This window comes from Typopeltis vanoorti, chromosome 20 (assembly GCF_054136105.1).
Source record: "Typopeltis vanoorti isolate ZY-2024b chromosome 20, IOZ_Tvanoo_1.0, whole genome shotgun sequence".
NCBI classification, from domain to species: domain Eukaryota; kingdom Metazoa; phylum Arthropoda; class Arachnida; order Uropygi; family Thelyphonidae; genus Typopeltis; species Typopeltis vanoorti.
In genome coordinates, this window is record NC_143568.1 from 54,467,446 (window position 1) to 54,493,003 (window position 25,558).

Sequence of the window (25,558 nt, forward strand, 5' to 3'; positions counted from 1 at the left end):
AATATAAAATACTTCAATTGCTTATAAAGGGGAAGATAAATGGAAGAATAGGACAAGGAAGACTAAGAAAATCTTGGCTGGCAGACATCAGACAGTGGACTGGCATGAGCTCTGAGAGACTATTTAGAGTGGCTGAGGATCACTCAAAATTTGCCAAGGTAGTCGCTGACCTCCAATAGGAGATGGCGCTCAAAGAAGAAGAAAGCCGGGAACAGGAGGAGCCCATAGCCAGTCCTTCTTTTTGCTCCCAAAATTTATTTTGATACATGAAAAAAGTATTTTTTATGCAATGTTTATAAAGTTCTACGATGTCCGGAGGAAAAAGGTCTTCAAGGAGATTCACTGTTTCATTTCTAGGAACATTTGTAAACAGGTTGATTACATCAAAACTTGCTAAGATGTCTGAAGGTCCTATGCATATATCCTTTACCTTCTCAATAAAATGTGTACTGTTCTTAATGAAAGATGTTCTTTTTCCTATGTGTAGTGAGATCATGCTGGTGAGGTGTTTTGCCATATTGGAGGTATGAGAGTCTCTTCCATCCACTATCGGTCTTAAAGGCATACCTATCTTGTGTATTTTTGGAACGCCATATATTCTTGGAACTAATGGGTGTTTTGATTGTAGAGTTATTTTTTAGTTCTTCAGTCCAATTAAGTATCTTTTTAATTAGATCATTGGTTTTATTGCTCGCCATTGGATTTATTAGATCATTGCTCGCCAGGATCTCTGTCTAAAGGTCTATAGGTATTAGTATCTTCAAGAAGAGTTTTCATTTTTTTGTTATAATCCTCTGAGTTATAATTTTGTTGTAATCCTCCACTACGTTGATTCTCTTTATCCGCCTTAATTATAACGATATTTTTGTCTGATTTTAGTTCTTTGAGGGCTGTGTATTCCATGTAAGGTAAGTTTTTGAGTGGTAATTTGTTTTATAATAGTAATGCTGTGCTCTGTATGCGGATTAGATCTGATGTATCACCAGGCAAATTCAGAATTCCTTTCTCTATTTGAGCTATGATGTCAATTTTTGGTTAGTAGCGTGGCGTTAAAGCGAAGTTGAAACCTTTTAGAAATAGATTTTTTTGGCAAAAAACAAACATGTCTTACATTGAAAAAAATTGTTTCATAAGGAAATTTAAAGAAGCTGCAAACATACTTAGAATTCCAACGCAATGCAACAAAAACCAGGGCCTAATTCTACACCAAGTTTGATCAGCTTTGATCAAAAGATATTCCCAAGTCAGACCTCGGACAACGTAAACATGAACAAAAGAACGTGACAGCATCCATCATTGTTCAAACTTAGCATTGCACTGAATCTACATTCGGATATTCAATTTAATGAACAGTTAAACAACTCCATAGAATGAACTATTCTAAGTAATCTCTCATTTCGTGTGTTTTAACTTTTATTTACCTTTGACCCCTGAAGATGTAAGTCATACGACTTACGAAACTTGTCGGGTTGTTTTTTATTGTTATTTATCGTAATAAACATGTGGTCCAATTACCGGAATCTTTCTTATATATTCATATTTATTTTATTTAGAATTTCATTTTACCTATTGGTAAAACTGTGATAGTCAGATCTGTTTGAGAGCCGATCGTTGAAGTCCACCCGCATTCTCATGCGACCCACACTGGAATCAAAATCAACGAAAATAGTATCGGTCCAGAAGGAAACAAAGCAATCCCTCATGAAGGTTCGTACTCTGAGCCATAGGTTATACTTTGCATAGACATTCTTTGTCTGGAAGAATATTGAAAGAAAATAAATAAATAAATATAATAATAATCTAAAAATCTGTTGAGTATTTTTAGCAAAAGCATCAAATAATACCTCTTCGAAAAAATTTGCGAGAAAATTATGAATTTCTTGCATGGTTCCTCGGTAGAATATTTTGAAGGTGATGTCCTCCAATACCCGACGAACCTGTGTCCACTGATTCCAGTTATTCATCTCAATTTGCTCGCGCATATGGATCCATTGTTCGTTGATCATTCTCACAAGCGTGAGTTTCGATATGTGGCTTTGGAATGTGTCGAAGCCATTCCTGATTTTACTCTTTGCAGCACACCACCACTCCTTCATGAAATCTGCAGAAAAAAAAAAGTAAACAAATATAATATAACACACTGTGGAATTTTATTGCAACACAAAATAATTAATTCGAGATCGCTCACTTACATGGAAATCGGTTCTGAATAATCACTGGCAGCTTGTAATAAATTCTAGTGACAGAATTCACAGAGTAGAACATTACTTTGGCAACTTGACTCCATTCATTTCTATCACTTATGTGTTTCACCGAGTAGCAAACAGTCCCATTGGTGCAGTGAGCTTGAAGCCATGATATTAGACGTCTAGGGAATTCAAGAATTCTTTGTCTGGAATATCGAGGAAATAATGTATCTAGTTCTCTCTGGCAGTAACGGCGAAAAGTATTCATAGGCGTAATGATAAATTCCTCCATGACATTCTTAAGAGCATGCTCTCTGCTAGAATTACAAGATTTTAAGATATTAGCATGTGGACTAATTATAATCGGATATAAGATATTACTGCATAATCACTTATATCCGGCTACTATAATCTATTAATTTAAAATAAAGCACAGATTTTTAGGAGACGCTAGAAGAATAAGTTAAAGCAAATAAGAACCACCTTAAATACGCTAAATTATGGTAGGTATCAACATTTTTCATTTTTAATTTAAATGATTTTATTGGAATTATTATGATTTAGTTACGTTCGCTGTTGAAATAATTAAGAGTAAAGGAGTTGAAATTTTATTTTTCACTTGGTTAGAGTATAATAAATTTAGTTTAATCCTTTATCCAAGTGTGAGCAAACAATCCAAGTGTGAGCAAACAAAGTTTGCGCCTGAAAGTATCTTCAGGACTGGGATAAGGTGGCAACACCAGCGCAACTCGTTGCAAAGGTGGAGCAAGCTACCAACAATTCCTATCTTATCTTAGTATCTCCTATAATGCAAAACACATCTCCTTGCGGATATGTCTAATGTTATGCATTAAGGGCCACTACCCAGACTAGTTTCGACCTTTATTGAGGTAGAATGGGAGTTCATGCCTTTCATCACTGGCCTCTTTAGATTTAAAAAAAGTTGTGCTGAGAGTCAGTTTGATAGTGAGAAAGGAGGAGAAAAGATAGAGTGGATAGTAGTAGATAGTTAAAAGAGGCCTCAGTCGATCTACTTGGCCTGACTTAAATGTTAGCACCAAGCAGATCTCCGACATTATCTCCCTCCATCCGTTCTTTTCAGCTTTCCACGGTCAGTCACCTCTTCAGGTGTCTGCCCGAGGAAAGTGGGGAAAAACAAATGAAAGAAGCACCACATGAAAAAGAAGAACTAGTAAATAACATTAAAAATTACATATGACAATTTGTAAGAAACTAGGTAAATTCTGAAATTTCAACCTGAATGACCAGTTTAATACTGAGAAGAGCGGGGGCAGAGCCTGGCCTGGGTGATGCAGCCCACAAGGAGCTGCACCGCCTCGGTGTAAGCCTTCGCAGCCCAGGTTCTCAGGATACCCCCTCCTGTGTGGAATAGACATAGACCTTTTTTACAACAAAAATTCTAATCTGAAAGAGGGCAAAAAGAAGAAAAAACAAACGAGAATTTTTTTTTTCCCCCTCTGGCAGATCGATACTAGGAGTCGACTGACTTGTTAGGCGAGGTTTAAATCTTCCTGCTGTCTATTGTTGTGGGTTTTAATGATGAGATCTGCTAATTTGTCTCCACGGACGTGGTTTAGCATGTAGAGGCCTCTGTGCAGTGCTAGTCCCACGTCGTCCTCTGCATCGATAAGACCAATGATCTTTTCAGGAGTGATTTCATCTATATTATCGACAAACACGTCGTTCCATTCTGCACTGACGACTCTTGGCCCGTTTTGTCCTGTGAGTATCAGTTGAATGTCTCCGAATGTTTCTATAGCTTTTCTTAGTCTCACCGCCTCCTCGGGGAAATCTTTTAAGAGATGCAATATAGGTGCATTGGCCTTTGCATGAGGGAACTTTGTGGGTTCTGAAGTTGACTTTATATTTCCAACTTGTGCTGGACTTCCTTGTTTCGATTTTTTAATATTTACTTCTTCAGGGCTGGCTGGCCTTGTTCCTTGTTCTTTTTGTGGGTTTTTTAGGCCTATACACGGCATTCCGCTACTTTATAGGAATAGACTATCCTTGGAAAGTCTTCTTCCTTTCTTTCTTTAAGTAATAATGTCTTCGGTTTTACCGAGGGTAAGAACCCTCGGGTTCGAAATTGATGCTAATATTGAGAAGAGGACGTTTGCGAAGACTATAATTAACTATATCGGGGCAGACAACATTTCTGGTTTTACCCCTTACGGGGGGGGGAAGGTTTCAAGTTGTATGCACTAACGTTGCAACTAGAGAAAAATTACTGAAAGGAGTCGAGTGCCAGTGAAAAGTTTTTCATCCTTTTGTGGTAGGAAGTCTTTCCAAAAGTGTAAGAATAGATCGTTTCCCAATTGAATATCTCGAAGAAGACACTGACATCATCACTAAAGTCTTCTCGAAATGGGGAGCCGTGCAGGATATAAAAATTGGCACGGACGCTGACTTCCCTCAATGGAAGTCAGGAGAAGTCACTTTTTCTGTCATGATGAAGGCAGAAATTCCGAATTTCGTCAAAATAGGATCGGCCAGGGTAATGGTTAGCTACCCTGGCGTAAAGCGACAATGCTTTAAGTGCGGTGCCCTCACGCATCTCGGGGCTCAGTGCCCGAAAATGAAATGTCGCAACTGCCTTACAACGGGCCATACATTGGAGAAATGCCAGTCGGCCTGCTTAAAATGTGGCAACAAGGACCACAAAGTGGACACCTGTCCAAGCAGAAACCATGCCGAAAGAGTGGGAGGCACTATCACGTCCAACACTAGAAAACAATATCAGTGGCATGGAGCAGAACGACTTCCCAACCCTGAAGACTGCACATGAAAGGGAAGCAACAAAGAATAATACTGCCACATCGCAAATTGAAGCAACAGAGAAACCTACAGCCAAAACTGTAGAAGCAGCCAGGAAAGACTCTAAGCAGGAGGAACCAGCCAACGACCAAACCGCCACCATAGAAATTAAACAGAACCACCAGCAAGAAGGTTCTAGCACGGTAGTTGAAGAACCAACAGCAGAAGAAACAGTAGAAATGGAAACTCACAGTGAAGAAACCACACAAAAAAGGCCAGGCAGCCCTGAAGAAGGGAATGTTAAAAAACCAAAACCAGGGAGTCCGGGCGTAGTTGAAACTGGAAAAGTAACAGCAGAACCCACAAAGTACCCTTATGCAAAAGCCAATGCACCGATACTGCATCTGCTAAAAGACTTCCCCGAGGATGCGAAGGTTTTACGAAATGGAATAGAAACATTCGGGGATATCCTACTTATCCTCACAGGGAAAAATGGGCCTAAAGTGGTAAGCGCAGAGTAGAATGATATGTTTGTCGAAGACATAGACGAAATCACTCCAGAACAAATCGAAGAATTTATTGATGCAAAGGATGACGTGGGAGCAGCATTGTATAGAGGCCTAGGAATGCTAAACTACTCCCGCGGAGATAAGTTATATGATCACATCCTTAGTACCCACAACAATAGAAAGCAGAGGATTCAAGCCCTGCCTAACACGCTGACAAGTCAGTCGACTTGTTGCATACAGCTGCCGAAGGGAAATGCCTGGGTGATGCAGCCCCTTGTGGGCTGCATCACTCAGGCCAGGCTCTTCCCCCGCTCTTCTGATCATTCAGTTTGAAATTCCGAAATTCACCTAGTTTCTTATTTCTTTGGTTCTGTGTTACAAATTGTTATATGTACGTTTTAATGTTATTTACCAGTTTCCTTTTTCATGTGTTGCTTCTTTCATTTGTTTTTCCCTGCTTTCCTCGGGCAGTCATCTGAAGAGGTGACTGACCGAGGAAAGCTGAAAAGAACGGATGGAGGGAGATAATGTCGGAGACCTGCTTGGTGCGGGCATTTAAGTCAGGCCAAGTAGATCGACTGTGCCTCTTTTAACTATCTACTACTATCCACTCTATCTTTCTCCTCCTCTCTCACTATCAGGCTGACTCTCAGCACAACTTTTATTAAATCTAAAGAGGCCAGTGATGAAAGGCATCAACTCCCATTCGACCTCAATAAAGGTCGAAACTAGTCTGGGTAGTGGCCCTCCCCTTAATGAATAACATTATACATATCTGCAAGGAGATGTGTTTTGCATTATGGGAGATACTGAGATACGAGTGATGTGAGTTTGCTCCACCTTTGCAACGAGTTGCCCGGTGTTGTACTACCTTATCCCAGTCCTGAAGATACTCTCAGGCGAAAACTTTGTTTGCTCACACTTGGATAAAGGATTAAACTAAATTTATTATAAGAGTAAAGGAGTTGTTTTAATGGGAGGGAATCAACCAGCATATTACAGAATAGCGAACTTATTCTTGATTATTACTGTTATTATTGGTGTATTTTATATATATAACATTAATATGTGTGTGTATGTGTGTGTGTGTGTGTGTGAGAGAGAGAGAGAGAGAGAAGATACATGCCTGAAATTTGATGATCACGATCATCAAATTTCAGGTATGTATATTCACGGGGGTACAGGAAAGCATAACAGGAGTTTAAGAAAAAATTACATTAACTTCCTCTCGACAGTTTTCCTTTTTCGAATTATTCTATGTGTCAAGACTGTATTATTCTCATATATTATATTTCGGTCTCTTCTAGCACTTCTAAATGTATCAATCTACCTAGATCTTGTGTCCAGCTTTTCAGTTTGTTCCTTGGTCTTCATTGGTTTATCCTATCATCTTGGCATGAAACACCTGCTTTGCTAACGTTTCCTTTTCTACTCTGCTCACACATTCCAGACTGCTAATAATGTCAAATTCATGTCTAAAATCTTCATTTTTGATATGATTCTGACATTGATGCCAACTGCTCTCTCTCCTAATTTCTATTAGAACTCTCATCTCTGTTGCTTCTTGATTTTCATCAAATGTTTTACTTCTAACTCAATCTCATATCTATAATTTAAAATTGGTTTGAACCCTGTCTTATATGCAGCTAATTCAGTGATTTGACTAATTTCTCACTTATTCTATATTAATTTATTCAGATCACTCTTCGTGATACCAACTTTGCATATTCTACTATTTCCATACTTAATTTGCCATCTTCACTAAAAATGATCCTATATTGTTGATATATATATTACTTGTTTCATAAGTTCTTCGATCAGTATCCATCCCATTTTTTTAACAATGTTCCTACATATTGTAGGCTTTGTCGCCTTTTATTTCAGATTTTCCTGCCAAATTTGTTGGCAGTTATGCAATTTATTACTACAGTCTGAAATTAGTTAATAGTATAAGATATACATAACGAAACGAGCCGAGAGTAAGAGTAAGATCCCAATTCCAACTTTCCATCATTCCATCATAATATGATCGTACAAATGATTGCTTATTACTCAATATAACATCCTGTTTACATCATAAAATGGTAGTACATTGAATAGCTTTTCTTCTGACCAGATATACAAAATGTAATATAATATACATCCTTATTATATTCCCGTGATTTCTCAACTATTTGTCTTAACCTGAAAATCCGATCTCGATAGCCTCAACTTTTTTATATGCAAGTTTTTCTTCCACAATTTTTCTTCTCAAGTATTTTTGCATAAATCTTAACACTCAGTAAGGAAATCCCTCGTTTATTCTCACATTCAGTTTCATTTCACTTTTTATAGTTTAATAATATGAGAGCTCTCTACTTCAATCATTCAGAATTTGACTTTCTAACTAAGCCTTCTAAATTATGCAAGTGCATCCACTGTAAAATTCTAATATCTTCATAATGAAGCATTTCTGGTCCAATGGCATCTACCTCCAGCTGTAGTTCCACCTTTCATGTTTATGATGACTTTTTATACCTCAATTATTAATATATATACTCATTAATATATATACTGGATTTCTCTCGAATATTTTCTCCCATCGATCTGTCGCTGTGTGTTTCATTTTACAATTTTTCAAAATAATTTTTCTTTTTTTTAAATTTTTCTTTTCACAGTTAATATCTTGGATTCATTTTACAGTTCTCTTTCCTCTATTTCTAAGTTTTTCAATAGCCTATATAACATTTCCCCACCTTCCTTATATATTTATCTTCTTTATTCTTACCAGTGTCAACCCATGACTTTAACTACTTTTACACGGTGCTTGGCTTTCTTACATTTTTCTCTAGAGCATATTATGACTTATTTACGGGAAATTTCGATACGTTCCCTTCCTTGACTTCAACTTCATGAGTCCATTTTGTAGTTCTGATCTTTCTATCTTTGCAGACAACTTCACCACATGCTCTTCTAGCTGAATCAGTTAATATTTTCTTCAGAGACTGTCAGTGAATCTTCCAAATCCGAGTTTGTTTTCAAACTCTTTAATTTTTTTCTGGAATAATATGTGTACATTTGAGTTTACAGTTCACCTCTGAAAGCTGTTCCACTTTGACTCCTTCTAAAACTTTCTTATATATTTTTTTCTTTTGAATATGATATTCATTTTGATCCTGCTCGAAATTAAATAATGATATCGTTGTGAACAATAACATAGTCTTTGTGCACATATTTATGTTGGAGCATTATTAGGTCCACGACCTGAACAGAAATCCAGCAGTTACTTATCAGTTTTATGGGCCTTTTTCTTCAATTTTTCTTAATACATTTCTGTTTTCGTTTTTCTTTATGTCAATTAAGACAGTTGACATAAAGACTTCGAAAAATTCTTCTACTTCTTCCTTATTAGAGTCTCCTGTGGAATCATAGACATAAATAAGTCTCATTGTCCAATACCATATTTTGATATTCATCTACTGTACATCACTCTACTTGTAATTGCCTGCCATTCAAGAAGCTCATCGTCGTGTTCTTTGTTGAATGCTATAGTTACTGCTTTCTTTTCCTGATCATTATTTCCTGAATATAACATCCTGTAGTTATTGTTTAAAATAATATTACCTGTTTTTGTATTCTTTGTTTCTGTAGCACCTATCATGTCGTTGTAGAGAACACGGACAAAGAAGAATAGTACTGCGCAGTAAATACAGCTAATGTTCATTGATAATTAAAGTCAATGTTCATTGATAATTATAGAGATTCTTCGATTTACACATGTTTCATTTAGAATTTTCTAATTGCATAATAATGTAAATGAAAATTTAGAAAATACTTTTGTTATACTAATTCATTTTCTTGCATTGCGAGCTAAGCGAAATTTAGGACTGTAAACAACAAGCATTGCAATCGCTACAATAAACTGAAAATGAGCAAAGTCGATTTTTTATCATGTATTAGAGGGACTCCAGCAACCTTCTCTCAGAAACTGAACCATCAACTTCTAGCACTGTCAGTAGAAAATGTTGTCTCTCTCTCGAATAAACCAATTCTTATACTGCGAAATGTTTCAAGGTTTTATTTGTATTTTATAATTAGAGCTTTATAAACTATAAAACTTGACAATGTATTTGCAAGTTGCTCTTATTATTCTAAATATATTTTTATATTTTTCAGAAAATTAGCATTTTTAATTTTTAAATAGATTTTAAAAATTTCAAATTTTTTTTAAATATTTTAATATTTACAGCTCCCCGAATATCAGTTTTTGTTTTAAGAATTTTCGCTTAACGAATCATTTTAAGGTATAGCTTTGCGCCCAACGAGAATTTACTTTTTACAAAAATGTAAAAATTTAAATGACTGCAGTAGGAGAGGAGCTTTTATTTTTCTGGATAAATGAATGTGGAAATATTTGCAGAACAGGATATAGTCAAATAAATTTGAAGATTGAAAGAATTTGGAAATTTACATAAAATAAAAAATAAATAGATAAATGAACAATAAATATGCTTTATCAATACTTAAAAATCAATAATTTTAATATATTTTAAGAAACATACAGTATTTTAATGTAAAAACAAAATGAAATGTAAGTAAATTGTAAAAATAAGAAATCGATTAGAAATTTAAAATTAAAAAAAATAGTATATTTAAAATGTATTTATTATTAATTGTAGATTCGCTTCACTAAAATAGTTAAAAGTCTACTTTATTGTAAATACATTAATTATTCGTAAATTCAGCAAAACTCAATTAATTGTTAATAGGATACTCACTCTATGCATCTGTATACATCGGTAAGCACAGTTTTCAGAGCCTTGATATAGTTGCTCCCTTCCCTCTGCCACCGCCAGTAAGTACGTTTTATTGCATGTTCTGTATGAGAGAGCATCCCTACCAAACATTCATACATATCAGAACTCCATCTCTGGAGTAGGTGAATGGGGGTTGAATGTTTTATGTGGTCTTTAAGTTTAATCAATACTTTCTGGAATCTTTCCTAGAATAGAAAGAAAAAAAATTAATTCTCCGTTTTATGGAATGGTAGTTTTTCAGTGAATTAAGAAAAGCAAAACATAATAGCTATGGAAGGTAACTATTATTTATGTTTAGTGGGGGAGATCTGGGAAAATAAAGGCTCTATTTGTGGATATGAAATGCAATGCCATTCCAGTAGAATTCAAAGTCTGCAGGCTACACGGGATATTTCCTTTAGATTTTAATGATTGACCAGAAATTGTCGATCACTCAGATCAGAACAGATCATCTCAACAAATCCAGGAATTATGAAATTTAGCAAATAAAGTGATAAGAACAGCGAGCCAACATGAAAAAAAAAAATAAATGAAATAATAATAATAACAAACATTTCGCCCTTAAGTGAAACTAATTTGCTGTAATTTTACTGAATCGAATTTTTTCTGTGGTAAAACACTACAGAGGAAATTCCCCTTAATTTCTAGAAAGATATGGTTCAAATCTGAGGAATCAGAGGCTGTTAAGTTCCTGATATTTCAACTGCATGTGTGCAGCTTGTACGACACATTCGTATAAAATGTTCTTATTGTATCTGTTGCAATATTTTGAACGATTTTCTATCCTCACTGAGATCTTTGCTTCCATTTTAAATATACTCGTGGGATAATTATCAGAATTTTTATATAAGACAGATCCAAGTATTGGCTCTCTATATATTCATATTGTTTTCGAAAATTTTCGAAAACTATATAGATATCATTAACTGTAGTAAATTTATTCGCTACAGTTCTTTTAGTTCGTTTTTTTTCCCAGTAATCCATTATTATGGAATGAGAGCGATATATGATGTTCTTATATCAGAGTATCAGAACGCCTTGTGGAAGCATATCAACAATATGACTATTGTCAAATGGAACTGCGAATGAGCCATGATAACAACTCTCAACGTTCTTTCGATGACAATTGTTCTTTAAATTCTATTCGTCCCATCTTCCATTCAAAGAGGAGAAATAAATAATAAAAATAAACAAATAATAATAATGAGTCACCAGTAAGCGTCATAATTTGTAGTTAAATAAATAAAGAGAGAGGGGGGGTATGAATGTAACATACATCAACTTATTCAAGGAGAGGTAAGGCAACATCCATATAACCTATCATGAAAGCGATAGATCCAACAAAATATCAGATGGGAGGAGAGTTACAGGCAATAATCACCAGTAAATGATTCACTCGCTGCTTTTGTTATTATAAATCGGGTCTGAAACTTTCTTTTTCTTTTTGCAAACATTCGTAGAGGTCACACAGAGGAACGTAAGTCACCTATGGAGAGCTCAAATAATAATAAAAAGAAATGAAACGCGACTAGATGAACAAGAAATGGACTTTATTTGAAAACAAGATGATTATGCAATCTTATTATGAATTAAATGTATCATCAAGAGGATACCAAAAGCGAATGCATGAATTTTGGAAATAGAATTTTCCTGATACAAGAGTCAGTGAAGAGTGATTAATGTACCAACGAAGATTTATTGTAAGAAACAAAGTTTTCATGGATGTTGAACTTGAAGAATTGCAAAGATAGTTTGTCATGGAATCCCAGCAAAACACTTGAGATCCGCTGCAAAATCTATGGAAGAAACACTTTCTTCACTTTCTTGAATACAGATAATCCAAATAATAACCAGAAGGATCACTTAAATGCTGCACAACAAGAACGGAGACATATGATTGTAGAACAAATACAGAGCGCTAGACAAAAACAGCGACTAGGACATTTATGAAACATCTCGAAACGTTGAGCCTGTTAAATACATCACCATCTTAACTTCAGAAAAGGCACTTTTACGGACGTCTCACATTTACGACGATATCTAGTCGTTTCGTAGGCTTTTGGATAAGGCCCGAAATGGACTCATTTTCCGCTCAAAGATTGCATTATTCTGTTTCGTGTTTCTTGTTACTCTTTGACTGTGAACTCTGTTAATTGGATATAATTTTTTAAACATTTTATTGTCTCAGATACATACATACATATTTTAATAATAATAATAATAATAATAATAATTTATTACATTTGATACATACATTACATAATTTTGATTATGTATGATACAACATTACATACGTTTGTTTGCATATGAAACAACATAACTTACATTTGTGTACGTATGATACAACATTACATACATTTCTTTACATTTGATATTAATGTATTCTGATAATAATAAAAATAATAATTTTTTTCGCAATAATAATTATAATAATTTAAAACATATGATACATATATTACATACTTATCATTACATATGATACAACATTATATACATTTGTTTACATGTGATACGTACATTACATGCATTTCATTACATATGATACATTTATTTTTTATTTATTTATTTTTCTTGGATGAGGTGAGATGTATTTTCTCAGCTTTCATCTTCGAAGCTTATTTGTGAGCTTATCTGAGGATGACACCAATTATTATTTATTGGTTTAAAAAATAACTGGTGTCATCCTCACACACACACACACACACACACGATAACTTGGAATGTATTGATGCGTATCTGAACTGGAAGCCTGAACGAATGTATTGTGTTTCATTAAGTTTGTATGGTATTTTGGGTGCGTGTGTTTCTTGTTCATAGTATGTCCTACGAGCTCTTTTCAGGCTATTGTAGTTTATAAGGTTTCTATATTCAAAAGGTAATTTGTTTATCATGTCTGGGATGTAGAAGTTTCGCGTGGCCTTTCCGTAGTGATTATTGTATTTATATGTGATATAATTAGTTGTCTGATGTCTTGTTATACGGTATGTATTTCTGACTGTCCTGTAGTTGGCATCGAAATAATGTTTTAGCAAAGCTGCATAGTGACATAAATGTTTTGCTATCAGTATTTTGTGTTTTGACATTGCAGTTGTAAAAATATTTATGTAGCTATAAGAAGTCCAAATATTTTCACATAAAGTTTACCAAGGTCAAGCCCAGTAAGAATTGTGACTTGTAAATAGAAGTATGTTATATGTAAATAATCCCAATGGGAATTTGTATATTGCTCTATGCCAAATAAGGGAATATTCTAGAAGGTGTAGTATTAAGGCAATACCTTGCCAATAGTAAACAATATATTTTAAGCTATTTGTAAAGACATCAAACTTTGTGTGTTCTACATGGAAAGCTCAAGGTCAGTGCTAGGTGGACCGACAAAAGCTTCAAACAAATGTCCGCTGCCAGAACGAATAGGATTTAGGGAGTGTAGGAGAAAAACAAAGGAAGGGTCAGTCAGAGAAAAGGATCAAGGGATTTTGCCGAAATGTTCGGGGTTCACTTATCTCCGCACAAGGATTCGGAAGTGACCGAATAAAAGGCGTGGGCGAAAAGATCGCATAATCGGTTCGAGAAATTTTCGTCGGTGATCCAGAGGTCGTGATAAAGAAGTCGCCAACGGTTGTCTGGCAGATGTAGGCCATCGAGTATGCGACTTCAGGAGAAAGCATGCCCGTGATCTAAAAGAAAGATGACGATGAGCCGATCCGATAGCTGTATCGTCTACATATTGGAATATCTTACCTTTGAGAGGTAGCTGATTAATATCGTGCGTGTAAATGTTGAATAGAATTGGGGAGAGTACAGCTCCCTGTGGTACTCCACAGGTTACTGGTAGCTCTCTGCTTCGGTTTGACCCGATACGTGTGATATGCTTTCTATTTTGAAGATAGTTTGTAAACCGCCTGTGCAGAGGCCTCAGTTTTTCTAACAAGATTTGATGTGTGAGTGTATCGAATGCTTTAGTTATGTTGTTCCCTTATTTTTCTGAAAACCATATTGTGTTTTGGGGATAATATGAAAGGTCTCTGTGTATGCTGTGAGTTTCTTCAGTATGATCCTCTCCATAATTTGATTGATAATTGGTAATGTTGCTATGGGTCTGTAATTGCTGATTAAATTTCTTTTTCCATGTTTGTATATGGGTTTGATTATGGTGGTCTTTAGCATACTTGGTATCTGTCCTGTTTTAAATATTTTATTTATTAATTTCAGTAAGATAATACTTAAGCTAGTTGCATGTTGAGTGATATCCTTAGGTCTTATACCATCAATTTCTGGGCGTCGCCCAGAAATTGATGGTATAAGACCATCAAATATAAGACCATCAAACCAAACAATAGCATCGCCTTTGTTTGGTTTGATTTGATGTATTGCAGAGAGAAGTTCTGCTTCTTTTATGGTTGGGAACCATAAAAGAATTGTGTTGCGTTGATTGTGGTCCAAGTGGAGGGTCGGGGAATATTTCTGTGCAGTTCTTGGATGGAGTCTGCAAAGCATTGGTTAAAGGCATTTGCTAGTTGTTGAATAGGTTTTGCGTTTCATGAAGCTGTGTTTTATGGTTTCGGAGGCAGTGGTGTTGGGAACACAATCTAGCATCTCATTGATCAGATGCCAGGTTTGTTTCATGTTGTTTTGTGCAGAGGTTAGTTTGTCTCTGTAGTAGCTTCTTTTTGCATTTATGATTTGTGTTGTAAGGCGATTCCTTGTTATCTTATATTCAGTTTTTAAAGCTGTGTTATTTGGATATCGCTGTAATTCTTTCCATAAAGCATCCTTTCTGTGTATTTCTAGGATTAAAATAATAATAATAATAATAATAATAATAATAATAATAATAATAATAATAATAATAATAATAATAATAATAATAAAGCGAGTGTTACGTATCAGATCTGACATATGACATAAGAGCCTGCAAACCTGTAGCATATCAGTGATTAAGGAGAAGGAAGAAATCTATTGATGTAATTCTTGAACATGAAAACAGCTGGACATTATAATCCTCTTGACGAAATTAAAATGGAGGAAAAAAAACTGCGTGAGAAGAATGCTGCATGTTTTAGAAGGCAGAGAAAGACAATTAAAGAGAAGGAACAGTAGTTGGCTCTTACTAAATAGCAATATTAAATAGAACTTATGAAAGATAATTCAAAAACGTTTATTCACTTTTCATAAATTCTTAATAGTATTGTTTAAAGAACACGATATGCACTTATGATAACTGTAATGTTCTCTTTACGCAACGTTTTCTACAGGAAAAATATTTTTCTCAACTGACGAATTTTTAAAGAAATAAATCAACAAGAACCATAAACATATTCCAGTTAATTCTATCTTTTATCTTGTCGCTGAAATTCTTCAGAAAGTGACATCAGACATGCTTGTCAACTAATAATCTGCTGCCTTTTTTACTTATGTTTCTTAGATTAATACGCTAAAGATGAATGTGTTAATCTAATGAGAATAGAAAACAGTATTGCAGCCTACTTTGTATTTATTTAAAACACTTCTTGTTTTAAATAAATACAAAGTAGGCTGCATAATAAAAAAAAAGAAGAAACGTTTGTTTTAAACAAGTGGATGCAATAATGTTTCTATGACAATAAGAATCTCTCCTTTAGAACTGACGTACACTACTAGTTCCAGACTTGATGATATTAATTAAGACAACAGTTTTTCTTTTGAGCTGGAGAGAACTGAAACAGTAATGTTTAATACCTGCACGTGTGTAAAAGACATATTTTGATGAAAAACCTATCAGTTTTTCTCTATTACTATGTGCTGCACTTACCATATCAGCCAAAAGTAGCTCGGGATCCCAGTGTGCATTCAGAGCAAAATATTCTGGTATTTCACGATCCAAAGCAGCTGCAAATTCTATATGTTGATGTTCGTGATCAGTGTAGTTAAAAACGGAAATTGCTAAATCAGGATTAGCACTAACCGACAAACGATATCGCTTATACAGTTTGCTATCTACATAGAAAAAAAAAAATTAATCTCATAAAATGTGCTTTGTATGATTAAAAATATTTATGTTAACCGAAACAAAAAGATTGAATTCTTAAGTTCAATAATTGCTGTAACATAAACATCCCTTACCTTGCCGACGATATGCACTGACTATTAGGGTGGCTCTAGTGCTATCCATGACATAACGCGAAGAATAATATTGGTCTCCACCTTTGGGCAATAAATCAAAATAAAACACCAAATTTCCTCTTGAGGTCACATGATAATTTCCTACGATGTCAAATCCAGCTTGGAGATTCTGAAACTGAAAAGTATGAATCTAGTAGTATTCATTAGTTAAGCTAAGTGTAAAGTTCAGTAGAGCTCAATAATATTCCAGTGATATCTCCAAGTGGTTCAAAAGTTTAACTATTGCATTGCTAAGATTAAAATAAAAAAATAGCTGAAACTCACCCGAATACTAAATTGTTTATTCGGTAAAGCAAGATCCATGAAAGCAGAGTGGTTTCCTTGATCCAAATATTTTCCTTTATACGTTAACTGATGACCGTAAGTAAGGTAATCTGGCTTAATACCAAAGTGCCACCTTGCAGATATATTCAAGTTGCTTGAGTCTGCAAATTTCATATTAAAAATGTTACTAAACATATGAGGATAATTTAATAATCAAATTGAATGTTTACAAACTAACGCTTCGCTAGCTTAGGTTGGTATTATTTGAAAAATGCACTAAAACTGAAATGACCTAAACGCCACAATCACCTCAGTGGTTGTGGCGTTTGCATACCACCGCGCTTGGCCGCACGAAGGAAGACTTGGTTTTGAGTCTAGTCGGCGACTAGAGGAAATTTTTCTAAGCTTTTTTCGACCGGTTCCCGAGTTAGCCGATCTCTGGCACGGGCAAGTGGGTTTTTCTCCCGGAAACTCGGGTTTTTCGTCCCGCAAACTCGAGAAAATCGACCGTAGAACCCATATTATTTCAGGCGTTAAATATATTGTTTTAGGGTTAGGGACCACGAGATGGCGGCACATTTGAGCCGTCTCTCTTCACTGTGTACCGCTTAATTAGTGATAGTCTTGGGCCATCTATCTCTGATTGGTACCAGTGGAGATTGAACTGCCCACTCAGTCTCCAAAAGTTAGATAGGGCTAAATGGCCTCGCCTACTCCCGTATACGGGAATAAAAAGGCGTTAGCTGATTTTTTTTTTTGATTGAATGTTTACAAACTAACGCTTCGCTAGCTTAGGTTGGTATTATTTGAAAAATGCACTAAAACTGAAATGACCTAAACGTACAAGCAAAATCGAATTCTTGCTAGGCGTGAGCTTTGTGCTCGTCATGGCGATCTGTAAGTAGTACTGTAGTTATGGAATGGCAAAATTTAAGGTTCCTCCAAACTAATACACCACTCTGGCTGATCGAAGCCATCAGATTTCAGAGCAAATTTCAAATTTTGTCACCGCATAAGTGCTAATTAGAGAAAAAAATTATTACACTTTTAGTTTGGGTACTATTGTTATTGCGCATATTTTAATAAATGAACAAATAAATTCGTTCATTCGTTCGTTCGGTCATACTCCAATGCCTTTTATTCCCAAAATTATTTGCTTTCGTTCATTCTCTCGATTATTCTTAAAATATTTTTTTTTTGGTTTCCGATTTCTTTCTTTTTTTTTTTTTTAGTTCGACTGTGACGGCCGTTTCTGCAGCCTTTTCAGTCTCGCGCTTTGTCCTATGAAGGATTACATGCAAACACGCAATTCATTATTCCGGTCTTCTACGTTCTCCTGAACTTCCAGACTTTCAATATTGTCACCGATATTTACATTTTACGGTCTTGCATCAATGCTCCGCTATCAAATAATTTGTTGTCTCCATAAAGTTCTCTATAATTTGTTCTTATAGTTTCAAAGCATTTATTAAACTCTCTCTCTCTCTCTCTCTCTCTCTCACACACACACACACACACACACACACACCAGTTTCGTTCTCCTTCCATAAATCATTCAACTTTCGCAACGAGTATATCTCACATATTTTACACTGCACAAAATCACTCAAGTTTAGCTCGCCCAGCAAAGACATCTTGCCATTATTCTGCTACACAAAGTGCCATACCAACAATTGAAAAGAAGTCAACAGACGCCCCATGGGCAAAGCGTATCGTGCCATGTAACGAGTGACGTGTTTGTAACCGGTATAAATTGGAGGAATATGATGGTCCCAAGCCAGCACAACTGTATCCGGATGAAATCCGGATACAGTTGTGTGTATGTTGTGAGGTGGCGGTGTGAAGGTGTTGTTCTGTGTTTCCTGGTTTGGCCTCGGATGTCTCTTTTTGCTGCCACCAACATTGAACTCCGAGAGTTATCTGAACATTCTGGACAATGCAATGCTTTCGACTTTGTGACATTTCTTCGGAACTGACCATTGTTTCTTTCAGCACGACAATGTAACTTATCATAAGGCTGCTGCTGTAACTACGTGGAATGTGGACATGAACGTCACCAAACTTGACTGGCCTTCCCCAGAGCTCTAAATTCAATCCTATTGAACTTCTCTGGGATGAACTGGAACATGGGGAGAGGTCAAGGGACGCTCTTCCCGCAACAGTCCAGGACCTCATTACATGTCTACAGGAAGAATTGTCCAAAATTCCCATTGATCGCTATTGCGCATGTGGAAATGTATGCTCCTTAGAATTTCTGCGGTCATCACAGCGAAAGGAGGTCCTACATATTATTAAGGTCGTTTATTGTTATCTTTCCGAAGCGTTACGAATCAACGACGTAGCCAAATATCTATGAACCCAAAGTTCCTTCTATCCTCGAACCCAAATTGAATTATAACTATATTATAATTAATATAATATAGTTCAATATAATAATAATTATATTACGTTCAGGTTATAGAACGATTGCACAGCTCCGGAAGAACATGTCTGTTAAAATATTGCAGTTCGGTTTCGTAGAAACAATCTTTTGATTGATTTGTAATTAAGCCTCATCTTTACTGATAACGATGAATTTAATGATACTTACTTTTTCCACATACATTCACTACAAATGATCTGTTCAGGTATTCTGTTCGGATGTCTTCGACGAAAGCTGTGATAATCATTTTATCTTCAATATCTTTACCATAATCTACATCCAGAAGAACGAAAGCAGGCCGATCCACCTGGCCTTTTGCGAATTGAGCCATTCCAGTTACATTAATGGACTGTAAATTAATAAAACAATTTATACATTTAAATTATTTCAACCTAATAAAGAAATCTTGCTTATAACATCGTCTAAGTACTTTATAAGAAATTGAAGGATGGGTTTTTACATTTTAATAAGCTGAACATAAGCAATCATGAATTTCAGTTTTTCATGAAACCGTGAATGAAAACCGTTTTCATGAAAACATAACATTAATAGCTTGGAAGTTGTACTTATAGTATAAGGTGCATTCGGTATGCACTACTCCCTTTCATTATATTTTCTAGTTTCTCTTCGACTTTTTTAGACTGTCTTTGATAGTTTGGTGCCTCGTATGTTTGCTAAGGCCAGCAACTAGATTAAGGCACCTGGAAAGCATGCGCATGGGGTCAACTCCCAAAACTATTATCGTGGTGTGACATGGAAATTTTAAAATATTTTGTGTTTCAGACCAGGTACTGTCGTACACGGTGACAATGTGGCTTGATGGATCTGGACTCTTCTAGCAAGTTAGACAAAATGCGAGCCTTGTGTTACAAGGCTCGCATTTTGCAGGCCTTATTCGAAGAACATATCCAAGCATTCCGTGTACTCTTCCTTAATGCCTAATTCTCCAAATATGAATCCCATCGAACATTTTCGAGATCATGTAAAACACATCATTTTCAGGTTGACGCCAGAGCTTCGCTCGGTTGCTGACTTCCCGGACGTTATTTTGCTTAGTTGATCCAGAATATTTCAGGGTACTTTCCATAGTCTACAGGAGTCAATCCTAAGACTGGAGTAAGTGCTTATCTAGGCCAAAGGAGTCCCAATACACTATTAAGTAGGTAGTCATAATGTTTGGTCTCATACGTGTACATACGAATGATTATTCTATTCATATGTAAACATACCTTGGTTTAGTTTAAAATAATATTTACTCATTAGTTTTGGTGGCACTCTCCGCATTTAGAAACCTGATGTTCACTTTCTTCTAATGACTATAAATAAAAATATGAAAAGAACGAAATATGCTTATTTTGATCTGTTCCTATAGTTGAACTTATTCATGAAAATAATTTCAAATTTTACTTCTTATAAATATAATTTAAAAAATCATCAATGCACTTTCATTCCTCCAAGAGAATAGGACCACTCTTTAGCTCACTGCTGTCCAACTGGCAATCCCAGGGTTTAGTACGGCCCGCTGAAGAAAATTTTGTGACTCTCCTAATGAGGAATAAACCAAATTTAATTTCTTAATCTTCTGCCCTGTTTATTATTTATAGCAGAATATTCTGTAGTTCCTAAGTGAGGCATTACCCAATAATGGACGAATACAGATTCTCAATTTTACTTTCTTCAAAAATGCAATTAATATTTACTTCATCGGAAAATAATTCTGCGCACTTTCAGCTATTTGTTCGTTTTTACTTACTACTTGGTTGCAACTTGGTACATATGGCATGAATGGAGAAAACACTGGTCTGCTGAAATGAGATGGAATACAATCTCAAATGTCACCTTACATTCTAGACTAACAAGCATTATTTGCGTTTTCGCCTGGGAGCAATCTTATACAAACAGTGGACATGGTAGTGAAAATAACTAGTTTAACTAGGGACGGAAATTTGTGCACTTAGGCATAGAAAATTCAAAACCATTATTACATGAACTTGATGCAAATTCAACAGATATAGTGACTGGCATAATTTGATTCGGCACAATCGAATCTTGGTTGAGCGCAGGAAAATGTTTAGTGAGATTTTTCAAACTTCGGAGAAAACTTTATCTCTTTTTATTGGACAAAATAAAATGTGATGCTGATCTAACAAAAGTCTCATTAATATCGTTTTCGATAGCTCACTGACTTTCGTAACCGATATACTGAAGCATTTGAATGCGTTAAATATTGCTCTGCAGTAGAAAGACCAAAATATTTGGAATGTTAGAGTCACATAGCTGGTTTTCGTAACGAGCTGCAATTGTTAAAACAAATTCTAGAAAGAAAAGTTTGACTCTTATCGAACCCTGCAAGGAGTGTTATGTTAAAATGATAATACTTTGTGAAAGCATAGATTTTAAAGTATTTATTACTCGTGTCCGAACTCTTAATTTGATGGCAGGTATAAACGGTCTGAGCTGAAATCAAGCATATATCTGTTTAGCAATCTATAGATACCTCAACTTCTCTTTCTGTGGCAAAAAGGTAGAGCATGAGCCTTTCCTTAAATGCCTTGGAATGAGCCTGGACAGAAGTCTAATTTATAAAAGGCACATCACCAAGGTCGTCTGCACTGACCCTCGCATTCTCTGCAGCAGAATACTGTACGCCTGTCTGGGAAAGAAGTGCGCACACTAACATTATAGACACACACTAAACTCTATCATGCGCATAATTAGTGGGACACTGAGAAGTACCCCTCTCTTCTGGCTACCTGACCTATCTAAAATTGCTCCACCATATATACGGAGAAGACACGCCTCGATTAAAGTATTTACTAAGTAATGAGTAACCATCTCCTGCCTCTGCACCATACTCTTATAAATCCACCTAGTCTTCGCCTAAAATCAAGAAACCCTTTCTGGCCCATGGTCGAACTCTCTTCAGCTACCTTACCGTCAACACCTGACATGTGGAGAGAACACTGGTTCAACAATCTTCTAACAAATAATTTCCTGGTTGAAGATCCCCGTTCTCTGAACCCCGGTTTTGCCCTTCATAGGAAGATTTGGTTATCTATCAACAGGATCAGAACTAGCCGGGACAGATGTGGCTACCTACTGCATAAATGGAGACTGTCAGACCACCTTTATTGTGACTGTTCCCCTGTGGCCCAGACGATCACTCATATTGTGAATGACTGCTCAAGGCGCCAATTTCATGGTGGTGGCCTTCATGACATCCACGTGGTGACAGAAGAGGCCCTGGATTGGCTATCTAGTCTAGACATTCATCTGTAGCTGCTTTTTCCATAAGAATAAATAAATAAAATTCTTTTTCTAAAACTTTCTTACATACTGTTCTTTTCAATGTGGTATTCATTTTATCCTACTCAGAACTAATTGATAGTTATTACGATTTCAAATCCTCTGTACACTCTTTTATCCTAACCAGCTTCAAGATATCACTACCAATAATGACATAGTCAATGAGGTATTTCTTATTGTTATTAAGAGTGACCCCTCCAGGAAGCAGGGACTTACAGAATGAGGCCTCATACTCTACACACACTAGTCGTCATACTTGTTCTTGAATTCATCCACACTGCTTTCACACAACATCAATGGCAATCCATTCCAAGCATGCTAGATTTCTATATAAAATCTAGATTTCACTCCCTTCTTGGAGGCATTTAACATCAACTTCCAGGGATGTCCTCTCCTCCTTTCCCACTCTCCATAAAATGAAAAAAATTCATCAACTGAAATCCTATATGATCTTTTCAGAAGTTTGTAAGTGTCAATCATATCACCTTATTTTCCTGTTTGCTAGTATTTGGAGTATCCGTCTTCGTAAGCAGTATGCCACAATCCTGATACAATTTCAACACTCTCCTTTACACGCTCTTCACAGTATCAGAATCACCACGGAAACCAGACGACAACACATGTTCTCCACATGAACTTGTGCACATTTTTATGTTGGAACATGGCATTAGTTATGACTAGTTCTTAATCCTGAGCAGAAATCCAGCAGATACTTACCATCATTATTAGCCTTTCCTTTTTCTCCAAATTTTTACAAACGTTTCCATATGCCTGGTGGGATTAATTTCTTCCTTTGCTGTTTAGATCTTCAACAAGGATTACTTTTTTTTTTAATTTTATTTATGTTACCTGCTTGCTCTACTAACAAAATCTATTAACAAAAATTATTTAAAATCCCTTCCAGGGTGAGAAGAACCTTTAATTAGGGATTTCCATCTAAAGGTGAGTTGGCCAGTCACATAGGAAGGTGTAACGGTTTATTCTCCCGGAAAATCGGGCTGTTTTGATCATAAAAAAACGGGAAGAACCCGGCCAGAAGAATACACGCTGTATACGGAAAAAGGGAGCTAAGTGAATAAGGATTAACAACCCTATTCCGTCGGATTTAGTTTCGAACGCGTGCACGGCACAGTATGGACCTACTCGTAATCATAAATCAGAAGTCGATGATTGGAATCGAACCGATAAAGTTTTTCTTCTTCTGCAGATCTAGGTTCATAGAAGAGACTACAAGAGAAACTTTAAGAATTTTAAATAAGGAGTTTTAGTAATTGAAAGAATTATAATTTTGGATTTATCATAAAGCATAAAACTGATTTTGGTTTTAGTAACAAATAAATCCGTTTATCAATATAATTTAAGAAGTATTATAATAATGATAATGCTTACAGATTCATCGCAAATAATGCTGCACAGAATTATTCATAAAAGTGAAATAATGCTACAGGTGTAAGTCTCCAAAGCAGGATATTATTATATAAGAAATACGAAATGTTGATAATAATTACCTTAGACAGATTCGGATGCTTCATGACCATTCCAATAGCGATTTCAACGTTCTTAGACAGATTAAACGTGATGTTCACCTGTAATGCCTTGTGAGGTTCATTCTTCTCATCAGAGAGAATGAAAACTTGCATTGTCTTCTCTGCTCCTATGAGTTTGCAAGTAACTCCAGCAATAACCTCTCGAGACGGAAAATACATTCTGAGCTCAGTTGTGTTTCCTTTTCCAGTACTATTTGTAGAAAGTTTATATCCAATAGTTTTAGTACTAGAAGCCAGGAGGAATTCATGATCTGCATGGCTTGTTTTGTTTATTTTAAACCACAGCGTGTGGTTCAGTTTGGGTAGTTTACGTATGCTGAGTTTTAGCTCCTTCAGAAAGTGTCCGGAATATTTTTCTTCGTTCATGTTATATCCATCTAAGATAACACAGCTGTCTAGAGATTTCCCTGGGCACAATTTCAAGAATGCAAAGGACCCTTGTAATGTGTATCCCCAACTCAAATGAATCAGAGGTGGTCGTAATGGACTCCTAACCAGGACACTTAATGCCTTTTCTTTCGAAGACCTTAGATGTTTGGCAGATTCCAAAGGACCTGGCACCATTTCTGGCAGATTGATTTTAATAACATTTTCTCTTGGGCTGATCTTGGCATCCAAACTGAACATTTGCTGCTTGCCAAATTCAACACTACTAAATGCTAATAATAAGTCGCCATCACGTTTTAAAAATGCCCTCTTTTGAAATGGGTGAGGAAGTAAAGGCGAGCGTAAGATTGCATCAAGCTGGTGGTTAAGCCGCTGTTGAGAGATTCGTCTGAAGTTATAAGTAAAATCAAGACGCGTGAGTCTCTCCTGGCATTGGATGTAAGTCTTCCCTGAAAAACTGTTAGGACTATGTTCCTCCAGCTGTTCTTTAAATGCGAATGAACCTTTTGGACAGTCGAATTTCGCCAAAAATTCAATTTTCATCGGAGAACTAGATAATGTCTGTAATTTCATATGAGAAGCAGCGATTTTGTTGACTGCATTATTCAGCTCCCCTTCTATCTCAAGCTTTAGATGGTTCAACTTTTGGAGGTTCCAATTAGATTTTAGTGCCATCTGGTAGTCAGTTGAGTATGGAGGAGAAGCAATTTTCAAATTGTGATTACTAGTACCTTCCTGAAGAGAGGTGTAATTGAATCTCGAAGACTGCATGAAGTCGAAGAAATGGCGCTCGAGGTCCCTTCCATATCTGAGTGAAACGTTATTGTGGATGAATTCTTTCGGCTTCCATTCGTGATTTCCCAAAGACTGCCAGCTGAATCTGGGATAACGGGAGGCCTCAAATTGAACAAACGAGCTAATCTTACTACTGGCAGAATTGCTATGATTAGTAAATCTTGCTAAAAATTTCAAAGACTCTGGACTGCCTTCTTCAACTGCGTATTTCAGACGAATGTCGGAAGAAAACACTCGTTGTACCTTGGCTGCTGTTCCACGGATTTCACAAGACAAGTCAGGCAATTCCAACACCATCTCAGTGCTCACTCTCCACCAAGATTTAGTCCTGAGAGAGATCACTCCTTCCTTTGCTATACCACCTGCAAAATAAAATAATATTTGAATCATAAGACTACAATAAAACTTA

General features: G+C 36.0%; 1 protein-coding gene across 1 annotated transcript in view; it reads right to left on the bottom strand.

Annotated features, from left to right (window-relative positions):
• Positions 1–25,558, bottom strand: part of LOC150095448 (uncharacterized) — a 45,740-nt gene that overhangs the window by 14,396 nt on the left and 5,786 nt on the right. The window contains exons 4-12 of the mRNA XM_090410358.1: positions 23,929–25,511; positions 19,283–19,463; positions 16,693–16,853; positions 16,369–16,543; positions 16,058–16,242; positions 10,228–10,451; positions 2,193–2,503; positions 1,845–2,101; positions 1,567–1,754 (exon numbers count right to left, since the gene is read on the bottom strand). Coding sequence (XP_090266484.1) covers positions 1,567–1,754; positions 1,845–2,101; positions 2,193–2,503; positions 10,228–10,451; positions 16,058–16,242; positions 16,369–16,543; positions 16,693–16,853; positions 19,283–19,463; positions 23,929–25,511 — 3,265 coding nt within the window. The remainder of the gene's footprint in view (positions 1–1,566; positions 1,755–1,844; positions 2,102–2,192; positions 2,504–10,227; positions 10,452–16,057; positions 16,243–16,368; positions 16,544–16,692; positions 16,854–19,282; positions 19,464–23,928; positions 25,512–25,558) is intronic.